The 27,178-nt window shown below is 29.1% G+C and overlaps 2 protein-coding genes across 2 annotated transcripts in view; both read right to left on the bottom strand.

The window, feature by feature from the left end:
- Positions 1-27,178, bottom strand: part of LOC123558457 (protein inturned-like) — a 280,606-nt gene that overhangs the window by 160,503 nt on the left and 92,925 nt on the right. The window lies entirely within an intron of this gene.
- LOC123557394 (uncharacterized) lies at positions 23,563-25,110 on the bottom strand. The gene is made up of 2 exons (XM_053543749.1): positions 24,967-25,110; positions 23,563-24,312 (listed from the first exon to the last, which is right to left on the bottom strand). Exons 1-2 carry the CDS (start codon positions 25,052-25,054, stop codon positions 23,969-23,971), a joined length of 432 nt encoding a protein of 143 aa, XP_053399724.1. The 5' UTR covers positions 25,055-25,110; the 3' UTR covers positions 23,563-23,968.

Below are 27,178 nucleotides of genomic sequence, written 5' to 3'. Positions count from 1 at the left end.
GTTTGTTCAATTATTCCCTGTGTCATAAGTTGTGAAGACCCGCTGTCAAAATAAACGTAATTTGCATTAACAATCGGTCTAAAATTGTAAACACCTGTGTAAAAATTGTAACACCTTGTGTAAATTGTATAAACACCTGTGGTAATATTGTAACCCCTGGTGTAAAAAACCATTTGTCCGTTGTGCTTTATTGGTATTAAAAGGATCAATCTACATAATAGTTGATTTCCATAGAGCTTCGTCAACTGCTTCGCCCATTTGACTGTGACAGCCGGACGTGAAAAGTTCAGAATTAAATTTTAGATTAATTTTTAGGAACTCTGAAAAAAAAAGCGTAGGCAAATACAATTGATTAAGTAATAAATGCGTTATACTGTCAAAGTTTACCAGTTCTATCAAATGTCAGTTCAAAATTTCTATCTTTCATTTAGTTTCCTATTGTTAAATTCAAGCTGTGGTTTATGTTCAAAAAAGTTTTTTTTTAATATAAGAAGTTGAATTCGTAAAGTCTAAAAATTTACAACTAAAGTGTTATCTTAACTGATTTGGCGATAAACACGTCTGATTAAAGATATTGTAAGCCAATAGCTTGAATAAAATATCTTTTTTTGTGCGGTGTTTCCTCTTTTTTTTTTCTTTATCAGGGGCAAAATACTTGATCAAGATATTTTCTTATGTTTTTAGGTGGTATTTTCTTATGCTCGAAACATAAGGGGGACGTCGCGCATTAATAAAGCTCAGCTTCGGAGTAGTTTAAGGTATAGGTCCATGTTTCGGGGGAAAAAAGTGTAGAAAACGTCATCAAATCTTAGAAAGGAAAGCATTGTATTACATGAAAATGTAACAGAGTATAAAAACATTTAGATTATTTTAAAAAACCATTGTCAATTGACTCATATATGTTTGAATTCTGGAAAGGGACTGCATGAAGGTGCCAAAGATCTGAACAGTTCAGCGACTTTAAAACTCACATTTTTAAGCTGTTACTTGTCTTCGTTTTGATGCATTTGCAACATCGTGCGATGTGTTTAAAACTATACATAACTAGGTAAAACTCGTTTTTGACAAATTGTTTACAGTTTTATTCTTTACCAAAGGGGCATTCTTATTTAAAGGGGGGGACAACTCATTTTGAATATTTTAAAGTATCCAACTCTGTGGGACAGAACAGTAAAACATGTATTGGACAGATAAGTTGTGTGTCGAGATGTTGTTCATTTACTAAAAAAATATGTTGTTTTGTGATATACTGCTAAACCTTAATTCGGATATGTAGATATTTGGTTGTCGTGAAAAGAACATTTCTTGTGCAGCAATAAAAGAAAAATAAACTGGCCAGTTTTTCTAATGATAGAAGGTTAAACTGTTTTTTTTTATTAAAATCTAAAATCAAACGCAGTGACGACAACATAATTCAAAACGTTCACATGGTAGTGTCAAACGTAAATCCCTACAGCTGTAGCCAATCTAGTATAATATCAGTCACACTCCCATATTGGAGTAACTGGATAGTGTCTGATATGCTCGCTTTATATTGTTTCAATAAAAGATTTTGAGAGACACCTACTTTCGAGAAAAATAAATGTCAATACTGATTTTCGTGACTAGGCCTTTTATTTAATTTGATAAAAAGCGGAATTTTTGGGGGAAAATAGACCGCAACGTGTCATGACACTGCTCGCTTGAACTACAGCACGCGTTTCACGTGCACATGTGAGAATGGTAACGCTCCAAGTATCACAAAAGAAACCACCCTATTCGATAATAATAATTGAATATAAAGTACATGAATACACGTTGCAAGAATGAAAAAAATTCCATATTGGGTGAAGCGTTATAAAGTCCTTGGCAGTATTTTAAAATTCATTGTCACATTTAAGTCCATAAGCCTCTTAATTTTATGAATGCTGCTGTCCAATAGAGACTACACATAATGGAGTAGTTAGAAAAATGTTTTCTTTCAGTATCACACATGAAATTATGAAGTTAATGTCACAAAGGTTATAATTAAAAAAAAAAAAGCATCAAAAGCATTTTTTAGTATTTTCTACTATGTTAATTTATATAGTCAAAAATCTCTTGATAAAACATGAGAAAACAATTATCAAACATTGGATTTAACAAGAAAATAATATATTTTATGTTATAACAAAAACTGTGGCAGCCCCATTTTAATCAAAGGCATTAGACCCTTAAAAGCAGCATGCCTCCAGATTTGGCTTAAAAAATAATCTTTCTTTCATTGAAGTTTGGTCATAAATTTTGAACATTAGAATAGAATTTTTGTTTCTAACATATTTTATAAGTTCCAAATCAAGAAAAAAAAAGATGACCGCGTTGGGAATCGAACCCCGGACCGCCGCGGCAACAAAGACATTTTCCCGTCGTCATAACCAATAGCGCTATAGCTGAAGTAGTGAATAATGACTTCAAAATATAGATATTTATAATAGAGACAGTTTACCTGGAGTAAAAGCGTGACAAACGCTTTTCGATTTTCATCGCAAAAAGTAGTAAAAACAGCAAATTCTCATGTGTTTCCGTAACATAAAGTTTGTCAGTGATTAAGTTTTAAAGCCTTCTTAAGCACGGTGGCGATACAGACAACGAGAAGCGTCTCGGAGTCGATCTCCGTTTATTGACTTTCGAACTCCAAATTCGTATGAGCAGCTACGCGATCTCGATGATACAGTGACTCGGAACAAGCAGAAAGCTCGATCACTTCTTGGGGATGAAATACAAAAGCGGCCGCGGGACGAAACTCAACTGAAACAGGTGTATTATGAAACCCCGGAAGCGCCTCTCTCTGACAGTTACGCAGCAGATAATATTTCTTTGTGCTCAAACAATGGTGATCAATAGCCCCGACAGGGAGAGTTCCCGTTAACTAACAGTGAAAATTCAAATTACCGTCAATATAGAAATGCTATATATTGCGATATAAATACAGGCAAACAGAATTTGTCTCACCATTTAAAAATAAATATTTTATCGCTGAATGTCTGCGGATTGAAATCGAAGCAAATAGTTCCCGAATTTAACTATTTTTTGAACAGTTTTGATATTATCGGCTTTCAAGAAACAAAAATGGACTCTTTAGATACTGTTGAATTTGAGAATTATAAACTTTATTTCAAACACAGAAAAACAGTTGCTCGGCGTAAATCGGGCGGATTAGCCCTCGCTGTAAAGAAAAATATAGATCAGTACATAAAGATAATTGAAACTGACAGTAGATTAGTTTTGTGGTTCGCAATATCAAAACGATTGACAAAAAAGGGTGATTTTCTGTACGGGGTTGTATATTTGCCACCTGATAATTCGGAATTTTCTATTGAAGATCCGTTTTTAGAGATTCAGACTGAATTAAACACATTATCCGAGAAATATTCATTTATAGGACTGTTTGGTGATTGGGATGCACGAACAAAATTAATGCCAGACTTTGTTAACGTAGACTTCGATATTTTTCATGAAACTGGTCTCGATGATCTTTATAACTCGTGTAAAAACGAATTATACAGTTTCGAAACAGGAAATGTTAGACTAGAAAGAAATAACTGTGATCAGGGTGTAAATAATTATGGATATAAATTGATAGACTTTTTACAGTGTAACGGTTTATATCTATTAAATGGACGCACGAAAGGTGATCTTGAGGGCACGGTCACGTGTAAAGATGTTAGTCTTGTGGACTATTTTATTTATTTTTTGTGCCTTTTTAGATTTAAAAGGGGCCTTTGATACAGTGTGGCGAAACGGCCTGTGGGCAAAACTTATTCTAAACAATATAAATGGGAATTTTTTACGTATTATTATGAATATGTACAACAAAGCGAAGTCGTGTATTTTTTCTAATCGTATGACATCTGATTACTTCCCTTGCAATGTTGGTGTAAGGCAAGGAGAAAACTTGTCTCCCCTGTTATTTTCACTCTATTTGAACGATTTGCATGAATTTATATTAAACAGCAACCTAGTACATGGTGTTAGATGTGACAAACACATATTAGATAATAACCTTGTAAATTTGTTAAACTATTTGTACTTTTATACGCAGATGACACTGTGATTTTATCTGAATCTGCATCAGATTTACAATCAGCACTCAATGTTTATGCGACTTACTGTGAACAATATAAATTAGTTTTTAACACGAGTAAGACTAAAATCCTTGTATCTCTAGAGGAAGACAAAGGCATTATAACTTACCTATAATGGTGAAAACATAGAAATAGTATCAGAGTTTAAATATCTTGTGTTTTATTCAACAGATCTGGTTCTTTTTATAATACGAAAAAAAGAAATTGCGAAACAAGCAACAAAGGCTATGTATAGTCTTATTAAAAAAGCCAAGTCCCTTTGTCTACCTATCGATACCCAAATCGATCTATTTAGTAGCATTGTTAAACCTATATTGTTGTATGGTTGTGAAATATGGGGATATGGAAATATTGAAGTTATAGAACGTGTTCAACTTAAGTTTTTTAAAACTGTTTTAAAGGTTAAATCTAGTACGCCAAATAGTATTGTGTATGGTGAAACAGGTGTAAAACCTATTGCAATTGATATTAAGACAAGACTTATTTCATTCTGGGCAAAAATTGTTCATGCAACGCTGTAAGTAGTATAAGAATTGTTTGTGCGAAAACAGTATAACCTCATTTGACCTTTTGACCCTTGGTCCGGACTGACCAATGCCGGACAATTTAAAATCCACAGGTTTTAAACCCAGTAAAAACCTCTGATTTAACTAAAGATGATTTAATTAAAGATGATTTAAAATGAAGAAAACATATGTCTTTATTTAAAAATAGTTTCCACTTAAAAACTTTAACACTACACCGAGAGACAAAATGTAGAATAAAGTTTGGCCTAATATAACATACAGGAAGTAAAATATAATGTGGTTGAATTTAGACCACATTTATTTTCTGTTTAAATCACTCTTTACTTCCTTGTTTTGTAATCCTCTACATAGATAAAACAACTGTTTAAAGACATTAGAAATGGCACAAAATGTATACAATACCAATAAATACATTAATAATATCCATGAAACAAGAACAATTTCAAACTAAAATAACACAGACCGGAAACCAAATGCTAAATATAACAACTAAAAATAACACAGACCGGGAAACCAAATGCTAAATATACAAATATAATAAGGTCAGGTTATTTACAAATCTATCCCTCTTTTTATTAAAAAACAAGTAATATCTCCCTTTGATAATTGAAATTCATACAAATTATTTTAATTAATATTGGAAGAATAAAATTACTTTAGGAGTTGTTATTATTTAAAAACAAAAAGTAATTGAATAAATTATAACACATGAAAATAAAATTATGATAATTTCAAAACCATAACACTATTATAATAAAGAATATACACTATATATAACCGGTTTCAACTTTTATATCATTGAGTCGTGTTCTGTTACGCTTAGTTCCGGAAGCCGATCTGACGCTTCCTTGTCTGTTTAAAGGTAGCTTGCAGTATGGTTTGTGTACTGGGTCGCCTTGTCTGTTAACGGTTACAGCCTGCTGTTATGACATTGATTGGTTGTGCAAATAAAGAATTCTTCCGTCAATGTTGTAATAGCACTGAATTGCCTTACTTCTTTCTTGTCTCTAGTTTCGAAGGTTTCGGGAGGCAAGAACAATGGGGTTGAAGGTTATTCTGGCTGCAAACCGGGCAGGTTTGATGATTTAGGAAAAACCAGCTGTATGGTGAGCCTACAGATGAGGTCTCTTAGGAAAGACTAATGGTTCACCCCGGCGTCGGGTGTGCACGTAATAAATTCTACCTGGCGTCGGGGTTAAAATAAATGTACAGAACACGGCTTTTGCATTTTTTAACAACTATTAAACAAGTATTACAAGATTTAAGTACAAACAACTGAAATCACTCAACCGTTTGAGTATGCTATAGGTATACACATGATTGAATATCATAATACTTTTATGTTATGAAAATCACTCAATCGTTTGAGAGATTAATTTAAAAGTTTGTTTACAAATTCAGGTTCATTAAATATATGTTCATCCGATATGTAGAATCTGATGTAACTATCCTTCATAAGCGTAAATGTTACTTCTGTAGATGCTGAATCGTTATAAGGATGAATATCAAACATTGTCCCTTGTGTTAAATAAATCTTAATTTTTTTCTTATAAATAGATATTAACTGATCAGTGTCATAGTCCTCAGCTGCTATATTTACAGTATTGATAATTGTACTAAAAATTAGATCATCATTATCATCCCACCACCTAAATATAAAATGTGATATTGGGCTTTTAGTCGGTTTATACGGTTCACCTATAGGGCTCGAACCCGTTAATAAAATCTTAATATTTATTATATAAATTCCGGTTTTTTCGACCACAAACACACCTCTCAAAAGCACATCTGGTACAGCTATTTTATGTTTTTGGTTTATTTGCATAAAATCTTTATAATCTACAATAATTCCAGGTTTTAATTCAAATATATTTATATAGTTCAGACCGATCAGATTTTCATATGTTGAATGTATCCAGGCACCATGACGGTTAAAATACTTTTTCATTTTTATGTAATCAATAAAACTGTTATTATAGTATTCGAAGAGAAACACTTCATGTCCCACTTCCTCTAACCTTTTTTTACTATTTTTTTATCATTCTTTTTAAGTTGAAGAATTATTTCAGCTAAATCATCAAGTCGTTTTAATGTAGCAACTTCAGAAGCAGATAAATTGTCAACAACGCCTTTTGTTCTAGCTAATTGTGTTTCTTGTTTTAGAAAAGCATTTTTTACTTTTGTAATTTCTTGGGTATTAGTAGAAATTTCTTGAGTATTAGCAGTAATTGATTCTCCTTGTTTAGCTGATATTTCAACTACAGAGTCCAGATCATTTATTATTTTTTTAATTTCATCATTAATTTTATCATTAAATTTATCTTTAAATTCATTAATATCTTTTTGTAATAAACCTGTAAGTGTACTTAATTCCGCGTACTTTAAATTGTGACGTGTGTCAACAGTACTAATCAAGTTCCGAAGTTGTTTCTTAAAATTTTCTCGCTGATCATTAATTGTGTTAATTGCTTTAGCATTAGCAGTGATTGATTCTCCTTGTTTAACTGATTTTTCAACTACAAAGTCCAGTTCACTTTTATGTTTTTCAACTTTAGCATTAAATTCATTAATATCTTCTTGTAATTTTTTTTGTAATATTACTTAAGTCTGCATACTTTAAATTATGACGGTTGTCAACAATACTAATCCAATTTCGAATTTGTTTTTTAAAGTCATCTATTTTAGAATTAATTTCTTTTTAAGGTTATCTAATGCTGTGTCATGATCATCACCTCTTTTTGAAGCTGCCTTTTCCAGTTCAGATTTATATTCTGCAAGTTTATTTGAAATTAATTCTAATAAATCTTTATGTTTATTTTCAGTTTCAGTATTTAGTTTATTTATTTCTGTTCTGATTTCTAACTGATACATATTTTGTAACTTTTTCTCAGCCTCAATAATCTTGTCTTTTAGTTCTTCATGTTTAATCATACTATCTTTTAATTCTTGAATTTGAGTGAATAAAATGTTTAAATTAACTCGAAATACTTCTTTTATGTTGTCATCTGTCAAATCAGATTTCTCTTCAAGTTCTTTAATAGAATCAACCATAGCTTTCATTTCTTTTTTCAATTTTATCTTGTAATTCAACTATTAATAATGAATTCTTTTTAAAATCTTTTGTTAATTCTTCAATATTCTTTACTTCTTCTTCTAATGTCTGTTTTATACTTTTAATATCTTCAAGATTATAGTCATCTATTACACTTTGAACTTTTTTAAACATAAATCGTCTTGAAACTGCATCGTTGGGTTTATCTGGATCTCCTAGGTTTATAAGGTTATTACCTCCCATATCTAATGCTCTGTTCATTGTGTTATCAAGTTCCTTATTTCTGTGAAGATACGATTCCGTTTCCTTTTTAAGTTTTTTGAATTGTTTTTTAGTAGCATAATCACTTAAATCAATATCAAATTTAACTTTACTTATACTGCCAGGTTCACTTATTTGTTCTATATTATTAAAAACTCCCATTATATAATTATTATATATTACCAGTAAAGTTTTTTCTAAAAAACTTCCTTGGTTTGTCAATATATAAGAAATCATATTTTTGATTTGTTGCATTAGCAAAAGATTTAGGGTTAATATTTTGTTCATTACAAATCATATCATTTTCTCGTTTACCTGGACCTTTAAATAAAATATAATGTGAACAGTTAATACGAATATCTTTTGGTGTTTTATAGTAAGACTGGCTTAAATAAATAACACAACAGTTTTTGTGACGTCCTTGAATAAAGTATTTTGTTATTTCATTTTGAACCTTTTTATCTTCACATACAAAATCATCAAATATTACTACTTTTTTTTTTCTGATTCAAGATTCTCACAAGGTTCAATTTGGTTGGAATCAGCTGAATATTCAAGTATTTCATTTGGATCTACTTTAATTTTTTTTGCAATTTGACTTAATTGGTTAATTAAATCTTGATATTTAGATTGTTCTAGGTTTTTAGCTATAAGTATAATTCATCATAATATATAAGAGGTTTTCGGAGTATATGCATTAATGTATTTGTTTTTCCAGATCCAGAAGATCCACATATTAACATTCTAAAACATGAATCTGGCATAAAAGGATAACGTTGTTTAAAGTTATTGGATTTATCACTTTTTGTATCATAATTTGGAATTTCCATTTATATAATATTACATTATTTTACATTATTTTACAATATCTTACATTATCTTACGTTATCTTACATTATTATATAAATGCAATCAAAACTTAATGAAATAAGAATAAGAAAAAAATTAGTCGGGCAAAAGATGAGAGATCTTAGAGAAGAAATAATGAGAGAAAAAATTAAAAAAGCTACAAATCGGGACATGTATACTGAAATTTATAAGCCAATTACTGAAAAAATAGAAAGTCAAAAAGAAGAATTGTCAAGTCAGTTAAAAGCATTACCTGGAATTAAAGAACAACTGGCATTAATTCCAGAACAGTTTGCTGATAAGATACAAGAAGCAGAAAATCTAAAAGGGTTGGAAGAGCTATTCCAAGAACCAATACGATTATTACCATCGAAAGATCATATGGGTTTGGATGATGAAGATGGTGAGTTTGAAGACACTAGAGAATTTCCTGAAGAATCAGAAGAATTAGAAGAAGAATTGGGAGCAAGACCAAAAGAAAAGAAAATACCTACAGTAGATTTAGATGCTTTTCTGGATGTTAATGTTATAGAAAAATATCAATATTACAAACCGTCTGAAACGTTTGACCTTTTAAATGCAAATATACTTGATCCTAATAAAATAGATAAAAAAGATCTTGAAGGTATAATAAATGGTGTTACTGAAGATATTCAAAAATTAAATGGTCCAATAACTGGCAAACAAGATCAAAAGATCCAGATAAACAAAAAGAAGCAAAGGAATTAAAATATGAACAAGGCGAATTATTAAAGTACAAAGAACGGTTAAATCATATTCTTGGTATGTCTTCTACATATGGACAAGGAATAAGATATCATAACCCATATAAAGTTTCACCAAATGGACAATATGGTAATTTAATTATTAACTTAAATAAACTTTATGGTCAAAACAAATTAATTGCTAAGGATCAAAGAACTGGAAAAGAAGTAATTAATACTGAAGTAGATAATGCTTTGATTGATTTGATTAATAAAAGATATAACAATAATAAAAAACATTCAATTCATTCTAGAAAAATATTCAAAGAATTAACAGAAAAGTCAGGATTACCTATCAATAAAAGATCTATGAAATTTAAAAAAGTAATTAGTGGACAAGGTTATGACGTTTGTCCATGTAATCCAGAAGAATTGGTTAATGAGTTGGAGTTAATTTGTGGTTCAATTAATGCTGGAAATAATAATGAAGAACTAAAAAATGAAGGTATTAGAATAATTGATGAACTATTAAAAATGAATTCACTCTTACAAAAAGAACATGAAATGTTATATAAAAAATATTTTTCTTGAATATATAAATGGAACAAAAAATAGTATTAAGTTCTGAAACAGTTAAAGATAATAAAAATACTCCGAGTGATTTTACAATCAGATTTAGTCGTTCTTTAATTTTAGATAAAAATAAAACTTATGTTGTTGGTTTGGATAGTATTAACACTATGACCTATTCTTGGCATAATATTAGTGATGAATATGATAATAAAAGAATTCGTTATAATAATGGTAAGGATTGGAAAGATATCATATTTACAAATGGTTCTTACAGTTACACAGATATTAATAATTATATTAGGGAAACATTAATAAGTAATGATGATTATGAATTTGATAAATCAGACATTGCTCCAATAAGTTTGGAATTTGATTTAAGTAGTTTTAAGATTTTGATTTCAATTACAGATAATTTTATGTTGGATTTAAGAATGTCAAATTTTCATACATTGCTTGGATTTAAGAAAAAAAAATTGGAAAATACTGAATGGGGAACTACAACACCAAATATAACTAACTCTGTGGATACAATTTATATTCATTGTGATCTTATTGATAATTCACTTGTTGATGGTAATTTCAGTGATATTATCTATGCTTTAAGTACTGCAGATTTAACAAGAGCTTATCCTTTTACAAAAGAACCAAACAGAGTCGGATATTCTGAAATTAATAAATATATTATAAATTCAATTAGAATATATATTACAGATGTATTTGGTAGAATAATTAATTTTAATGGGGTTGAAACAAGTTTTACACTAATATTAAAAGAAATATGAAATTATAAATTTTAGTTTTATATAATGTACAAGAAAGTTTATGACAAAAATAAAGGAATATTTATTTATGTTGATGCTCAGACCGAAGAAGAAATCATACACGGAACAGGTATCTTTGACACTTTAACGAAATTGTTTTCAAGTGGAGTTGCATCTTCAATTAGCACAGCTGGAAAAAAAGCTTTGGAAACAGCAGGAAAAGCCGCACTAGAAAGTGGAACAAAAAAGGTTGGAACAGAAGTTGGAAATTTAGCTGCAGCTAAAATTGTTGAAAAATTTAAAAAGAAACCTGCTCCAGCAGTTGGTAATTTAATTGCTAAGGAATTACAAGAAAAGAATAACAGTAAAAATAATAATAAAAATAATAAGGAAGAGGATATTCATATGAGAATAAATAGAATATTGTCAGGATCTGGAACTTCAGCTCAACAAAAACGTATTAACAGATTAATTTATAAAAACTAAAAACTAAAATAAAAACTAAAGTTTTTAACGGATATCATTTTACAATTAATGATAGAAGCTCATATTTTGATTGGTTTAATGGTTATTTTGAAGTAAGTTTCAAAGTAAATAAGCTTGCTAATGGTAATAATTATGCTGATGGAGATCAAATTGCTTTAATTAATAATGCAGCTTCATTAATTGATCAGTTAGTGGTTAAACAAAATGGAAAAATTGTTTATGATTGTAATAATTTATATAAGGTAGTAAATGTAAAGAGTTTGGTTGAACTATCTGAAGATTATGCAAAATCAACTGGAACAAATGAATTTATCTCTTTAGATACTACTGCTGTTGCTGAAAGTAGGGATGACCAAGCTGGATATAATAGTGGTTTCGCTATTAGAAAGAAATTAATCCAAGGTGGTGCTGAGGTAAACACTAAAATTCCATTAAATAATTATTCATTTTTTCAGGGTTTAGAAACTAATATTTTACCTCCAAGTCAAATTCAAATAACACTACAGCTGACAGATGATGATGAATTAATTTTTAGAGCTAATGCTGCTGATCCAGGTAGGGTAATTGTAACAAAATTATTCTATGGGTTCCACGTTTAATTTCAATGAATTGGGTTTGATCTAATTACTACTGAAAGATTTAAAAAAGCAAGATGGTCATACCTTCGGGAAATGATGATGCAATCAAGTGACACACAACAGATTAATACAACTTTTAGAATAACAGCTGGTGTAACAAAACCACAACATGGTATTTGTTTATTTACAACGACCTGATAAAAGTAATGCACAAATACATAATCCACATTTATTAGATACATTTAAACTTAATGCAGCAAATGATGATTTTAATTGCACTTTGAGTCTTGTCGTCTTGAAGTTGGTAATGGTGTTTTTATCCAGAAACAGAATACACAAGTATATCAAGAATATATGATGATGTAATTAATTATTATTATAAACAAAATAATAAGACTACCGGGAGTCTGCTAAATAGATCAAATTTTAATAGTTTATTTGGATTTGTTCATTTTAACTTGGAATATAAAAAGGAAGTAACTACAGAAGATCCTAAGCAGATTACATTAACAATTAAGTTAACTACACTTCCCACTGCAAGATATCGTATTTACGCAATTGTATTATATGAGGAAACAGTTGAAATAAATACTATTGGAAATGAACTTGTTATTGTTTAAATAAAATAAATATAAATTATATATAATGGTATCAAATTATATTGAATATAAAGTTAACCTAACAGATGGACAAAAGAAAAATTTAGCACAAGCTTATAATAATAAAATTCCACATACTTTTAGATTAAAACATGAACAATTACATGGAAACTTTCCTTTACTTTTAACAAAAACACAAATTAATCAAATTAAAAAAGCTGTTGCAAATAAGAAGGGATTAGAAATTAAAATTTCAAAAAAAAAACAAATGTCCAGTCAAGGTCAAAATGGCGGATTTTTAGGAGCTTTGGCTGGTTTGTTAGGAAAAAACAATTCTTCCAATGGCAAGCGAAAATAGCTCCAAAAAATATTAGCCCCTCTAGGCATTGGAGCCCTTTCTGGACTGGCCAGTACTGGTGTTAGTAAGTTACTTGGGAATGGTATTAATTTCAGTAGCTAATGATAGAGAAATATGATATCACCATATCTACACCTAATCAAAGAAAAGCACTAGTGGATCTGGAGTGATTAAATTAACACAAAAACAGAAACAAGACGGTGGTTTTTTAGGTATGTTGGCTGCTAGTCTAGGGATACCTTTGATTACATCTTTGTTAAGTGGTAAGGGACTACAGATTGATTCTCAGAAAAGACCTTACAGACGAATTCCTATAGTAAAAAAAAAAATAAAATTTATAAACAAACCAATTTCTAACTTTGAAATTGAACAATGGGTAAAACAATTAAAAATTAAAAACTTTAGGGGTGTATTTAGTAGAAATAATTTACCAAAATTAAAAGTAAAGAACGAGTGTGGAATTATAAATTTAGATGACTCTGTTGGTCCTGGAACACATTGGGTTTGTTACTTAAATAATATGTACTTTGACCCATTTGGACTTCCTCCGCCAAAAGAAGTAATTCAGTATATACCAAATGTAAAATACAACAATGTTCAATATCAAGACAAAACAAGTATGCTTTGTGGATATTATTGTTTATTTTTCATTAAAATGTTACAAGATGGTATAAACATTTATGATTTATTGTATAAAATACTAAAAATTAATAATGTAAAACAAAATGAACAAACTATTATAAATTATTTTAACCAATAAGGACATTTATTTAACTGGAATAATTAATATAATGAGAATATTTAATAATATAAATGAAAAAGTAAATAAAATAGAAAGACAAATAGAAAGACAATTAATAAGAAAACCTCCGTTGTTCTTAACATGTTATACTGAAGATACTGATAGTGGATTATTTCAATGGAAAACTGTAAATGCTAGTCCCGGTTTAGTTCAAATGGCAATAATGTAAGAATTAGTTTTAATTGCATTTTAATTATTCTTGTTGATGCAATTAAAGAGAATTCCGATAATTTTTTTCCTTTCATAGAATTTTTTTAAATTCATATATATGATAGGAAAATGTGTGCTGAAAACAATGAACAAATAAAAATAATAGGTCACCAGGTTTGTTTTTGTGAAAAATTGCTTTGAACACACCCACTGTTGCTGAAACTGCCAGCGATTTTTGAACATTTTCATAATTTTCTGCTTTTTTATAAATACCAACCAAAATATACATCCAGGCAGCACAATACGGTTTTTTTCTTATTACAGATTTTATCATATACTTACTTGATATCATAGTCATATTTGTAATACTCTATCCTTACAATGATGGGTACAAATGAAAAAAAAATATTGTTTCATATTTACTTTTGTGAACTTTTCCAATGAAAAATACCCATAGTGAAGAATATTTTTTTAAATTTTGAAAAAACTCTTCATAGAATTTTTTCCTTTTTTTCTTGCGTATAGATAATTGTATTGTGAGCATAAAAATGGCTAAAAAATGTATAGGTCACCAGGCTAAATTTTATGTTAAGACCGCTAGAATACAAACACCTGTTCGGACGGAAATGGCGCGAACCTGCTCAAATTGATTACATGTATGTCTGCAAAAATTTTAAAAAAAGTTTTAAAAATTTTTAATTTTTTTTTTAATTTCCCATACAAAATAATTAAAAGGGTGATATTGTTTATCATACTAAGTCAATTTCTTACATTATATAAACAACAGTTTATCCCAAAAATGCGTGTAAAAAACAACCAAAAAAATAGCAAAATACTGTCAGGCATGATATTTGTCAATACAACAAAAAACCAGTTCAACTTTTGATTCTGAATAATTTACAAAAGGTTTTTCATCAAGTTTTCATATTTAGATTGTCTGTAAATTTTTTTCAACAATTTGATTCAGTTCAGTTTTCCATAGAAAAGGTCGGTTTTGCGAAAAAGATGCGCTTTTAAAAAACTAGGGGATTCCCTTTAAATTAGATAAAGGAGAAGAAATTAAACTAAAAAATAAAGAAAATGAAATTTTAAAATTACGATGTAAAAAATAACGACAAAAAATGAATTTTTTTTTTAAATTTATCAAATAAATTTTTTAAAATAAATGATGTTTTTTATTTTAATTCTTAAATTTTAAAAAATATCCAGTTAAAAATTTTAGGTTCTAAAATTTAAGGTTATTTAAGAATTAATTTAAAAATAAGCTAAGTATAAATACCATTATAAAGAATATATCTTTTATATAAAAATGAAAAAAGATTTTTTTTATAACTAACGGAAAGATTATGATTCAGAACGAATAATTTTAAAGGTTGATTAGTTTGGTTTTTAAATTAAAAACAAAGATCTTTGTTTTTTATGAACTTTTGTTTTCTTACAAAAAATTTTTTTAAATTCCTTTACATTTTTTATATTAACTTCGTTTTCAATAAATATGAAAAATTTTATTTTTAAAAACCGACAAATTAAACAAGGGAAAATGCCGCAGCTTCATCTTTAAATTTCCAAATTTACTTTTTTATTTCGAAAAAAAATTTTGAATTACTATCAAATCATATTTTTAAAAAAATTTTTTCCCAAAAATTCTATACCTTGGTTTTAAAAACTTGCGTGTCAGTGAATAATTTTTAAATTACCCCGTATTTTCCTTAATTAATTTTAATAAAAAATCATACATTAAAATTTTGTAAATCAAAATGCACTTTCCCAAAATAACAAGGCTGTTAAATAAAAACTTTTTTTTATTCTAAAATTTCCAAAAAAAGGTTAGATTTTAAAAAATGTTGAACAAAAATAAAGGGTTGGCTTAATTTTAATATAAGGTTTTTTCATGAGTTTTTTTAATTTTAATCCTCTTGCGTAATTCCATCGTCTTCCAAATACAAAATTTGTTATTAACTTAAAAATTTTTTTAAAAATGAATTTTTTGCTTTAGATTTTTTTGGGTATTAAAATCAATATATTTTTTTAACCCAAGGACTTTCGTCAAAGTTAAATTTTTTTGGTATTTTGTTATTTTTAAACCCTAATTGTGTAATGTAAGTTTTTTATATGAATAATATTTTTTTTTTCATTTAAAGTTGAACTATTTTTTACATTACTTTTTCCTATTTAAAATTCTTTTTTTTTAATGTTTTTACCTATAATTGGAAACCATTGTCGGTTTTTAATTTTTTCTGGAGTTTAAAGGAAAATCTTTGTGGGTTTTATGAAATTTTTTTGGTATTCAAGATCACATTTAAATAAAATTACTTTTCCCTTTTGCAATTAATTTTTTTGGAATTGTTTTTCGGTTTTAAAAAATTTTTAAAATTTTCCCAGGGGGAAAAGGGTTTGACACATAGCCCAACCGAAAAGGTTATTGGGTCGGGTACATAATGTTTTTGTGTCAAGTTTAGGATCATAATCTTCTATATATATTTGTTTTTACGTACTTTTTAAAATATAACTTTTTCCCCCTCTCAGCCTTTTTTAAATAAAAGTACATATCAATTCAGTTTTTAAAAATTAATTTAATTTCCCCAGTATTTTAACTTTGCCCCCCCAAAGCAGCCCAGGAAATACTAAAAAAAAGTCAAGGGTTTAATTTTGTAGTATTTAAAAACTAATTTTCTAAAATTTTCGAAAATAGAAAAAGTAAAGTATTTTTTAAATAGATCGTGATATTTCCATGTTTTTTTTTAAATTTTTTCCAGTTTTTTAATGCTCATATTCGTTTTTGGAATGTGTGTTTTTTTAAAATGAATAAAAATTTCTTAGAAGGTAATTTTTTTTCTTTGAATTTTTTAAATGAACCATGTAATCATAGGATAAAAACCGTTTTTTTTAATAATTTTGAAATAAAATTTCTTGAGAAAATTTTTAAAATTCTGGAATTTTTTACTAAGTTATCCAATGTTTGAGACATAAACTGGAATGAATCAATAAAACCAAGTCAGAAATCATAAATGCCATTTATTTTTCCATTTTGTTAGGAAAACATGATTTTTTTTTAAATTTTTCCCCATTTGTTGAAAATAAAAGCCCCGCCCAAACCTTTTAAAATTGGGGAAAAATAACGGAATTTTTGGTGTTAGTCTAAAATAATTTACATTCGAGTGAGCATTCCCTTAAATTTTCCTGTTATTGACAATGGTCTCGAAAAGGATTTTCCTTATATTTTTTTTCACGATATGACAAAACTTTTTTTTTTTAAATTCACTTCTTTTTTTAGCATTTTTATTTCTTTTTAAATGTTCTTTAAATTTTCTTTACAATATTCCTCTTCCAAGATTTTTCAAAAATATAAATGCTTTTAGGGCCTCATAAATCGGGGTTTTGGTTGAATTTTGATCGTAAAAACAAAAAATTTTTTGCCGTAACCACAATCATAGTTTTGATATGCTTCAGTAAATAAAAGATTCAGTTGAGGGTAAACCCTTTAAAACTTTTTAGATTGATTAAAACAGATTAAATTACAAAGGTATGTTTAACCCTTTATGTTTTTTTTAATTGTACTTTATTCCCCCTTTTTGGATTTTTACATTTTGGATACCATTAATAGTAAACGTTGGTAGTTTTTCAAATACTTTTTTGAGAAAAAGTTGTAGGCAAGTCTAAAAAAATGTTTTTGTTTGTTTTTTTGTTTTTTATTCATTAATTTTTTAAAGTCTTTTATAAAAAATAATTTTGGTACAGTGGTTTTAACCCTTTTTTCCAGTATCATCAGATTTTCATTAGAAATTGCAACAGTCACGGTTTTCGTATGATATTTTGATATGTACAATGGTTTAAATTCCCCTGGTTTTCATATCCCAAAAATATTAAAGATATTCATTTAAAACTTTTTTTAGGTATTTGATTTTAAGAAAAAGGAAAATTTTAAATTCCCGTATAATCAGATCGTATATGTTTTTTTATTTTTAAACCCAGGGGTTTTTTAAAAGGAAATTTATAAAATAAAAGCACATCTAAAACATTTTTTCATCTTTTTTAATTTATTATCCCTTTATTTAATTTTTTAGTTATTTGGTAATTAAAATTTTAAGCAGCCCAAAGGATAATTATTCTATTTAATAATGAAATCAATTTACTCTATTTCCAACACTTCTTAGAAAAACCAAAAACCAATTCATTTATATTTCATCAAAAGCTTTTATGTAAAGTTTTTTTTTTCATTTGTGTTAAAATTTAAAAACCTTTTATTGAAATAAGCTGTTTAATTTGATCGTTTTACCTTTTTTTCAAAAAATTATTTTTTTAAAAAACGTTTTTTTTTATACCTTTTTAAAAATTTTTTAAATTCAGATTAAGTATTTATAAGAGTTGTTTTTAAATTAAATTAAATGATTTTTTGGATCTTGTCTAATGTAATTTTTAAATTTTAAATTTTTTAAAATTTTTTGGATCTTTGATTTCATCTATATATTATATTTAGAAAAAAAATTGTAAACAAAAAAGGATTAAAAAAATAAAAAAAAAATAATTAAAAAAAAAAATAAAAAAAAAAAAAGTTTTTTTAAATTTTTTAAGAAGAATTAAAAATATTTAAAATTTTATCTTTTTTTATTAGTTTTTGATATTCCACATTTACTGGTTTTTTTTTTGCAGCAACTTGTTATTAAACCCGAATTAATACCCAAGGGCTTTAGACGCTGCATAATTGCTTTAAGTTTTTTCTTATTAGTAACAGCGGTAAATAAATTTTTTGGATTGGGGTTGAATATTATTTGGGCTGGGACAATCACAAAAATCTTCGCTTTTCTTCTTCAGTTAATAGCAACCGAGTTCCATTCAAATAAATTATTTTTTAAAAAATAAGGATCTATAACATTTTTTAATTTTTAATGACATGATTTTTATATTTATCGCTAATATTTGTGTTTTTATTTAATAACTTTTCTTCTTTTAAGAATTTTTATATGAATTTTTTTTCGGTTTATTTTCTCCTAAAGTGTAGATAATTTTGGATAATCATTATCCTTTTATTAAAAATCTATATATAAAATTTCTTATAAAAAAAAAATCTTTTAAAAAAACCTAATGAAAAAAATTTTAATTTTTTGAGAAATTTTTTTATTTATCATATCTTTTTTAATAAGATTTTTAAAGTCATTTTTTTAAAATTTTTACAAGTTAAAATTTTAAAACCCTTTTGAAACCCTTTTTTTAACCTTTTGGTAATTTGTGTGTTTTTCAAAAAATCTAAACCCAACTTTGTTTTTTTCCCTTTGTTTTTTTTTTGAAGTCTTTTAAAACAATTCGGGCGGTTTTAACATAAAAAAAATCCCTCAAGGGTTTTTTTCCGTTTTTGGGGTTTTTAAAATGACAGTTAAGAAAAAAATTGTATACTGCCCATGGGGGGCTTTTTAAACACCCCTTTGTCCCTGATGTTTTTTTGTAAAAAACGTTTCTGTTGTAAAAAACAACGTTTAAACAGAAACACCATCAAACGTTTGCAGAAGATAACATTTTTAATGACTGTTTTAAAATTTTTTTAGCTGAAAAGGAAATAAATATTTTGGAGGGTTTTTGGGCAGCGTTCAAAAAGGTTATAAATTTTAACAGGTCCATAAATTTTGCCTTCGTGAATTGGTTTGGAATATATTAAAATTAGGATTATTTTCTTTAAAATATCTAAAAATACTTTTTCTGATGCATATTACCTTTAACTGATAAATTTTCTCATTTAATAAAAAAGTAAAAAAAAATTTTAATAATCTTTTAATAATTTTAATAATCTTTAATAATCTTTAATACAAATCTTTTTTCTTTTTTTTTTATATCGTTAAGTTTAAATCCTTCATATGCATTCGAGGTGTTTTAAAAATTTTTTTTTTTTGCCCTTTCTAATGTATTGTAAAAAATTGAATAAATTTTTTGGGATCTTTTTTTACTTCCAATCCGGCTTTTTTTATAAATTGTTTTATTTTTTGATGATGGTTTTTTAAAAAAAATTCTTGTCGTCAAGTTTTAGTCTGTTTGTAAATATGGTAATTACGAGGAACCACCAGCAACTGCTACAAAAACAGGAATAGCGGAACAAGTGCTAGCAGTGAACAACCAAAGACACCTGTGTAATATATAACCCGTATTACTCTCCCCCAAATTTTTAAAAATTTTTGTAAGCAGAGCTGTTTAGTTAAGGAATAATAATTTATCCATTGTTCATTCCCTTATTTTTAGAAAAATTTTTTTTTTTATTGTCATTTATATAATTAAAATTTTTTTTTTCTAAATTAAATTTTTTTTTTCCTAAATGGTACCCCCAAATATTAAATTTTTTCAAATAACCCTTTCTTTTACTAAAGTTGTTTTTCTTAAGTCTCGTTAAAAACTTTTTCAATTCTAAAAACTTTTGGGGGAGTAGGTAAAAGTTTGTCTGTAAAAGAACCCTTTAAATTTTATTATTTAAAAACTTTAATAGAATGTTTGGGGTTTGTATTATAATTTTATAAATTTAAAATTCCTTGTCCAGTTTGGTGTATATCCTTTTTTGAAATGTCTTTTAAATTTGTTAAGCGAAAACCCATCCCAATTTTAAATTTGCTTTTTTCTTTTTGGGATTTTAAACCCATATAAATTAAAGTAAACAGTACCTTTTTTTAAAGTTTTTTGGCCCCCGGTTGGTGTCATTTTATACAGAAAGTTTTTTTTTTATTTTTTTCCAAAAATCCTGAAATTTTTAAAAAGTAAAGTATTATTTGTTGTAAAATATTCCACATTATTCTTTTTAAAGTTCTATTGAATCTTTCAATTACTACAGCTTTACCTTCATTAAATGTAGATACATATAAAATCTTTTTTTATTCAAAAATGATTCAAACTTTTATTATAAAATTCTTTTTTCATCCCCCCAAATAAATTTATTGGTTTAATCGCCCTTTTAAAATTATTTTTTCAAATGCTTCAGTAACAGATTCTCCGGTTTTATTCTTTAATGGAATAACCCAAGCATATTTACTAAATATATCAATAACGGTTAACAAGTACTTTACTCCTTTATTGTATTTTGAAAAAGCTTGCATGTCAACTAAATCAGCTGACCAAGTATCATCAATATCTTAACTATTACCCTTCGTTTTTAAAAATTTTTCGTTTAACTGGTTTGTGTAATTCTTTGCTAATTCATCACTCCAATTTATTTTGGGGGTATACTCTACCCCCTTTTCCCGTTTTTGATTTTTGTCCCAACCCAAGTTTGTATTTCGTTTCGATAGCTGGTTTTACAACTAAATGTTTTGCAATCTTTTCTCCAAATGTTTTTGATTTAGTGTTATTTAAATTGGAAAGCATTTGCTTATCACATGTACTCTTTTTTACACCACTGTCATAACAAAAGTCATGGTCCATACATACTGCATCCAGTTCGTTGACAGGAGGTCCGTTATCTAAAGGATTTCCTGGTCCACAATAGTTATATCCTGGAAGTGTTAAACCTTTTTTAGTTAATAAAGGTAACATTGCTTTACGAATATCTAAATTACCTGCTTTGATAGTATTTTTAACAAATTTTGCTTTCATTTTTCCGCAAGATTTACATTTTGCTTTTATCATTAGCCTCCCGTTTTTTGCTGTAACAAAGTGAGGATTTACATTATCTGTAAATTTTCTTTCTTTCAAACAATATATTTTATTTTGTAAACTCATCTTATATTATATATGTTTAAATTTAACTTTAAAACTTTTTAGTTGGTTTTTACTGGGTTTAAAACCTGTGGATTTTAAATTGTCCGGCATTGGTCAGTCCGGACCAAGGGTCAAAAGGTCAAATGAGGTTATACTGTTTTCGCACAAACAATTCTTATACTACTGATGTAAAACTCACCAAGGATATGTATTTATTACTGTTCGGACATTATAAGTATTCAAATCCAGTTGCAAACAATTCAAGAAAATTTCTTTGGATTAGAAATGTTCAGAATATATTTATAAGCTGTTGAATGTCGAACATTTTTGAGTCCCAGTCTTTTCCGAATTTTAAATGGTTGGTTATATCTGTCAAGCAAAAGCTATTTGATCTTTTTTGAACAATTGGCATTCAAATTTAGAAAATTCATCTAGTTGTAGGACATATAAACTTTTCAAACATGAATTTTGTTTTGAAAAATATTTTTACCTGTACAGATCATAGATATCTTAATTATATCATAAAATTCAGAACAAAAAACCATAAACTTCCTGTTGAGACAGGAAGCTGGAATAGAACTCCATATGATGAGAGAAAATGTACCCTATGTAATTCAAATATTGGTGACGAATTTCATTACTTACTTGAATGTTCTATATTAAATACGTTAAGGAAAAAATATATCAAACAGCAATTCATTCGTTGTCCAAATATTATTACATTCTTTAGAATTGTGAATACAGATACCAATAATCATGTTCTTTATAGAAAGTTTTGTCTATTTGTAAAAGAGATTATACAGATGTTTCAACATTGACATTTCATATGTACAAATATTCAGATCCGGGTCCTACTCCCGCTTTGTAACGATTTACCATTTTTAAACAGTGAATAACACATGCCTCACTATGTATGTGTATAATTTGGTACCTCATATTGTCATGTATACCATGAAATGAGAGAAATAAATATTGTATTGTATTGTATTGTATTGATACCTTGGGTATGCAGGGGTGCAAACTTTAACCCTTTTTCATGGTAACTTTATTAATACTTAACCAATTTAAATGAAATAAATACGAGTGCCCGCCCACACGAAAACAACAGCCTCGGTTGTAGGGCTTGGCCATCTGGGTTTCATATTTTGTGTGAAAAGTGCAACGGCGCATTCTGATGAAACAAATCCAACTGTTTGCACTTTTCACAAAAATACGAAACTCGTGTGCCCAAGCCTAACCATCGAGGCTGTAGTTTTCTTATGAGCGGGCACTCGTCCTTATTTCGTTTAAATTGCTAAAGTATTAACAAAGTTATCATGAAAAAAATATAAATTTTGCACCCCTGCATACCCAAGGTATCGCCACCGTGTTAAGAAATATAGCATTTATTTCAAGATATCTTAAAAAAATCATTTTTTTTTATTTTCGAACGAGAGGCATTCTGCTTTAAGATATATGCAAATCTCTTGTTAACTGATTTACGTGTTTGTCATGTTATGCTGACTGGACTGTTTCTTATAATACTAGGCGATTGATGAATAACCAAAAGCAAACAATTTTGTGTTGGAAGACAATACTGATTTTAATAATGATGAATTGTTTGATAAGGCTGACAAAATATGTCTGTCTGTAATGTAATAATAAAATAACACAGGGGAAGTTAATATCATAATATTTTGGACTGTTTTCGTTGTGTTCTACAATATAAATTGACAATTCAAAAATATTGACTTTTGTGCCGCGTTTTATGGTTTTACTTGGATATGCAGCTCCCCTCTGGGAAATCTATCGTCGTTTATAATGAATGAATACATCTTATGTATAAATGTATTTATGATTTCATCAAAGTAATTAAATGTTGCCGAAGATGGGGGATTTACAAAATGGAGGGGAAATGAATACTCAGATCACATTAAGATAGAATAATGCCAATTAGTTATCTGTAGTCGATTTTCATAAACAACTTTTCATAACTCTCTCTGTCATTTAAAAATTTCAAAAAGAAGCAAATGAAGAATTTATGATAAAGTTACTGACTTCCAAAAAATCAAGGAAAAATACAAATTTCATGACAAGAAGAAAGTGTGTACCTTATGATTCTTCAATCACTTCATATAGTGGCATGCCGTCACGTCTCCAGCAAGGATCTCGTGCCGTTTTGTCAGACTTCGTGGCAATAGTTCGAATAAGTGCAAATCAATGTACTGATATAACCTCATTTTATAGGATTTTCTGTGTGATTGTCTAGACATGTGCACAAATTAATGTTTCTATGTGTGATTGTCTAGACATGTGCACAAAGTAGTGTTTCCATGTGTGATTGTCTAGACATGTGCACGAAGTAGTGTTTCCATGTGTGATTGTCTAGACATGTGCACAAAGTAGTGTTTCCATACTGTGCTAGTAATAAATTTGTGAACGAATCGAGCACAAAAAAGTTGAAATTTGCAGTTTTAACAACATTATCACAGACGAAAAATGACTCGCCGATAGTCTATCACACAACACAGTCTTGAATATTGTTCCGCATTAAATTCAATTTCACGCCGTTTCTGTGTCTGTTCGTATAACTGGAATCTGAACTCTGGAATCCTGATGAAGAACGACTCTCGTCGTCATAATACATTGGCACACTATATGCGGACGATGTCGACTGTGGTAAGTTATTCGCTATGAGTCCGGACCCCGTATAAGAAGGTGTCTTTTTAAAAGAAAACGGAATGATTTTCTGGTGTGGAAGTACGTCATTCGTGAGACATCTTGAAGGAAATGTCGTCATCTGTTGCATGCTGGGACTTTCACTTCTTGTGCTCTCCCATCTGTCTCTTGAGCGTTGTATATCTGAAGACACATTATTCGTACATTACATTCAACAGTTTTAACCATTTACATAAAGTATGACTCTTTTTCCATGGAACGGCATGAAGTAGACTAGCCCTTAGACTGATGATAAGGCAATTTACACAAAATTTCAGACTTTCGTTTTATTTATGCGATAGTTACAAATGCCAGTCTTATTTTACAGATTTTCTTAGAGAACTGATTCTAATATCATTAGAATATGATATCGAACCTAGGGTTCAGATTCCAGACTGGCTATATTCACATCTTTAAAGATAAAAATATATATGAGCTATTCTAGGCATGGAGCTAACCTGTTTAAAATTAGTGCCCCCTTTTTCAATTTCTCATGACTGGCTTTAAAAACTCCATGTTTAGTTAATATTTGAATATCATGCAATGAACGTACTGGCATCATCTACGGAAGACCGACCAGAAGCACGAATGTCTAAAATATTCCTATCTCTGTTTTCATGGTCTTTTATAACTCGATTGGGACGCTTAGACATAAACGGCGAAATTCGAAAGCGATATTTTCTTCTTCTGTACGTGTCATCAAACAGGTGTAAATAATTGGTGTCGTGATACCATACAAAAGTAAGAAGTAGTAAAACACGCAATACATTGTCACTGGAGATATCCAGTTTCACTTACCATCTCTCATGAATCCTATACCGGGTGGGATTTGGAGATCGTCGTCACTGCCGCCCTTTCCACTGTCACCGTTACTCTCCCCCGACATGTCGGAATGACAATCGTCCAGCTTTCCTTTCGGGACACATAGCTGATACTGAGGCGGAGGCTGGAAGAAGAAAAATATATAACAATAGGTAAGGAAAGAAGGTCAAGAAACTTTAGTCAAATTTATATAAATTACAGTGATCAATTTCTGCATGGGCAATCGTTAGGCAATTTACGGCTAATCTGCACCACTCTTCCGACTTAGAAAAGGACATCGTCCCAACGAGGTTAGCATCCGCTGTATAATCCATACGCTAAACGTAATCAGTAGGAGAGCGTTCGAATCTCATTGAGGTCACACACTTACATGATATCAGTGGAAGCGGACTCGAACAGCGATAGCTTTCATCACAATTGAGCTAAAAACATTGTTAAAAAGAACAACGACAGCCTTCTAATTTTACAGTCGTTAAATAATCATTAATCGTTTTCTATCATTTTGCAATCTGGATTTGAGCAAGACTGTTTATAATACGTCATAGTTTGCTTCTTGCATTAAATGCCTAACGTGTAGATCTATTGTTCTTTTTGAAATTTCTTCATTTCATAAACTTTGAACGATTGCGTAATTTTACCCCTTACAGGTAATTGAAGCGTTATTGATTATATTTAATTTCCTGAATGTAATCCTTTCCTAGTAAACTAGTTAACGTAAAGAACAAAAACATGCATTTTGGCGCTTTATCTTTTGAAGGTGAAACTAATTTTTATATTGTGCATACATGTATCTAACAAGAGCTGTCTCCATAGGATGACACATGCCCCCGATGGCACTTTGAATGAATAGTTATGGCCGATGTTAGAGTTTAGGACCTTTGACCTACGGACCTGGGTCTTGCGCGCGACACGTCGTCTTACTGTGCCACACATTCATGCGTAGTTATTTTAAAATCCATGCATGAATGACAAAGATATGGACCGGACATGCCCATCATTGCACTATCATGAAATATGACCTTTAACGTCTAAGTGTGACCTTGACTTTTGAGCTACGGACCTGGGTCTTGCGCGCGACACGTCGTTTTACTGTGGTACACATTCATGCCAAGTTATTTGAAATTCCATCCATGGATGACAAAGATATGGACCGGACATGAATGCACTATCATGAAAAATGACCTTTAACGTCTAAGTATGACCTTGACCTTTGAGCTACGGACCTGGGTCTTGCGCGCGACACGTCGTCTTACTGTGGTACACATTCATGCCAAGTTATTTCAAAATCCATCCATGGATGACAAAGATATGGACCGGACACGAATGCACTATCATGAAAAATGACCTTTAACGTCTAAGTGTGACCTTGACCTTTGAGCTACGGACCTGGGTCTTGCGCGCGACACGTCGTCTTACTGTGGTACACATTCATGCCAAGTTATTTCAAAATCCATCCATGGATGACAAAGATATGGACCGGACACGAAAATTGCGGACAGACTGACAGACCGACAGCGAAAATTGCGGACAGACTGACAGACCGACAGCGGACAGACTGACAGACGGTTCAAAAACTACATGCCTCCCTTCGGGGGCATAAAAATGAAATGGCAAATGTAACCAAGCTGATTTTTTAGACTAACTTCTAACCTAGCTTCCAAGTAAGGTGTTTCTATCGTATTGTGTTGTTGTTGCTGTTGTTTTATTGTTGCTGTTTTGGTTTAGTATTAAATGTCGTATTAACACTAAAACGTGATACAGCTAGATGACGGGAGAAAAAATGTATTCAAACAACAGATTAAATGTCACGTTCTGTATTTTGTAAGTTTAATGATGTTCCTAAACAGGATATATTAGTACTGGCGTTTCACAAAAACTGTCAAAGCGTAAGAAGCGCTAGATTATCATCTCAATTCTACAACACGATGCCTTTATGTACCAGGCCACTAAATCACCATGATTCTGCAATATTTCTCCTTTAAATTCATTAATTGTATAAAATCGCAAAAAATATCCAACATAATGTTATCTACGTATTGCAAAATAATACTTTATGTTATAAGAAAGGAATAAAAAAAACTCAAGGTTTAACTATACACAATAATAAATGGCATTATAAAATTACAAATGTTTTTGATGACAAAGATCACCCAAAGCATTTATATATAGCTAAAAAGAAAATGATAAT

The sequence above is a fragment of the Mercenaria mercenaria genome, chromosome 5, assembly GCF_021730395.1.
Source record: "Mercenaria mercenaria strain notata chromosome 5, MADL_Memer_1, whole genome shotgun sequence".
Lineage (NCBI taxonomy): Eukaryota > Metazoa > Mollusca > Bivalvia > Venerida > Veneridae > Mercenaria > Mercenaria mercenaria.
The sequence above is the reverse complement of the archived record's forward strand: the minus strand, read 5'-3'. Positions and strand labels throughout refer to the sequence as shown.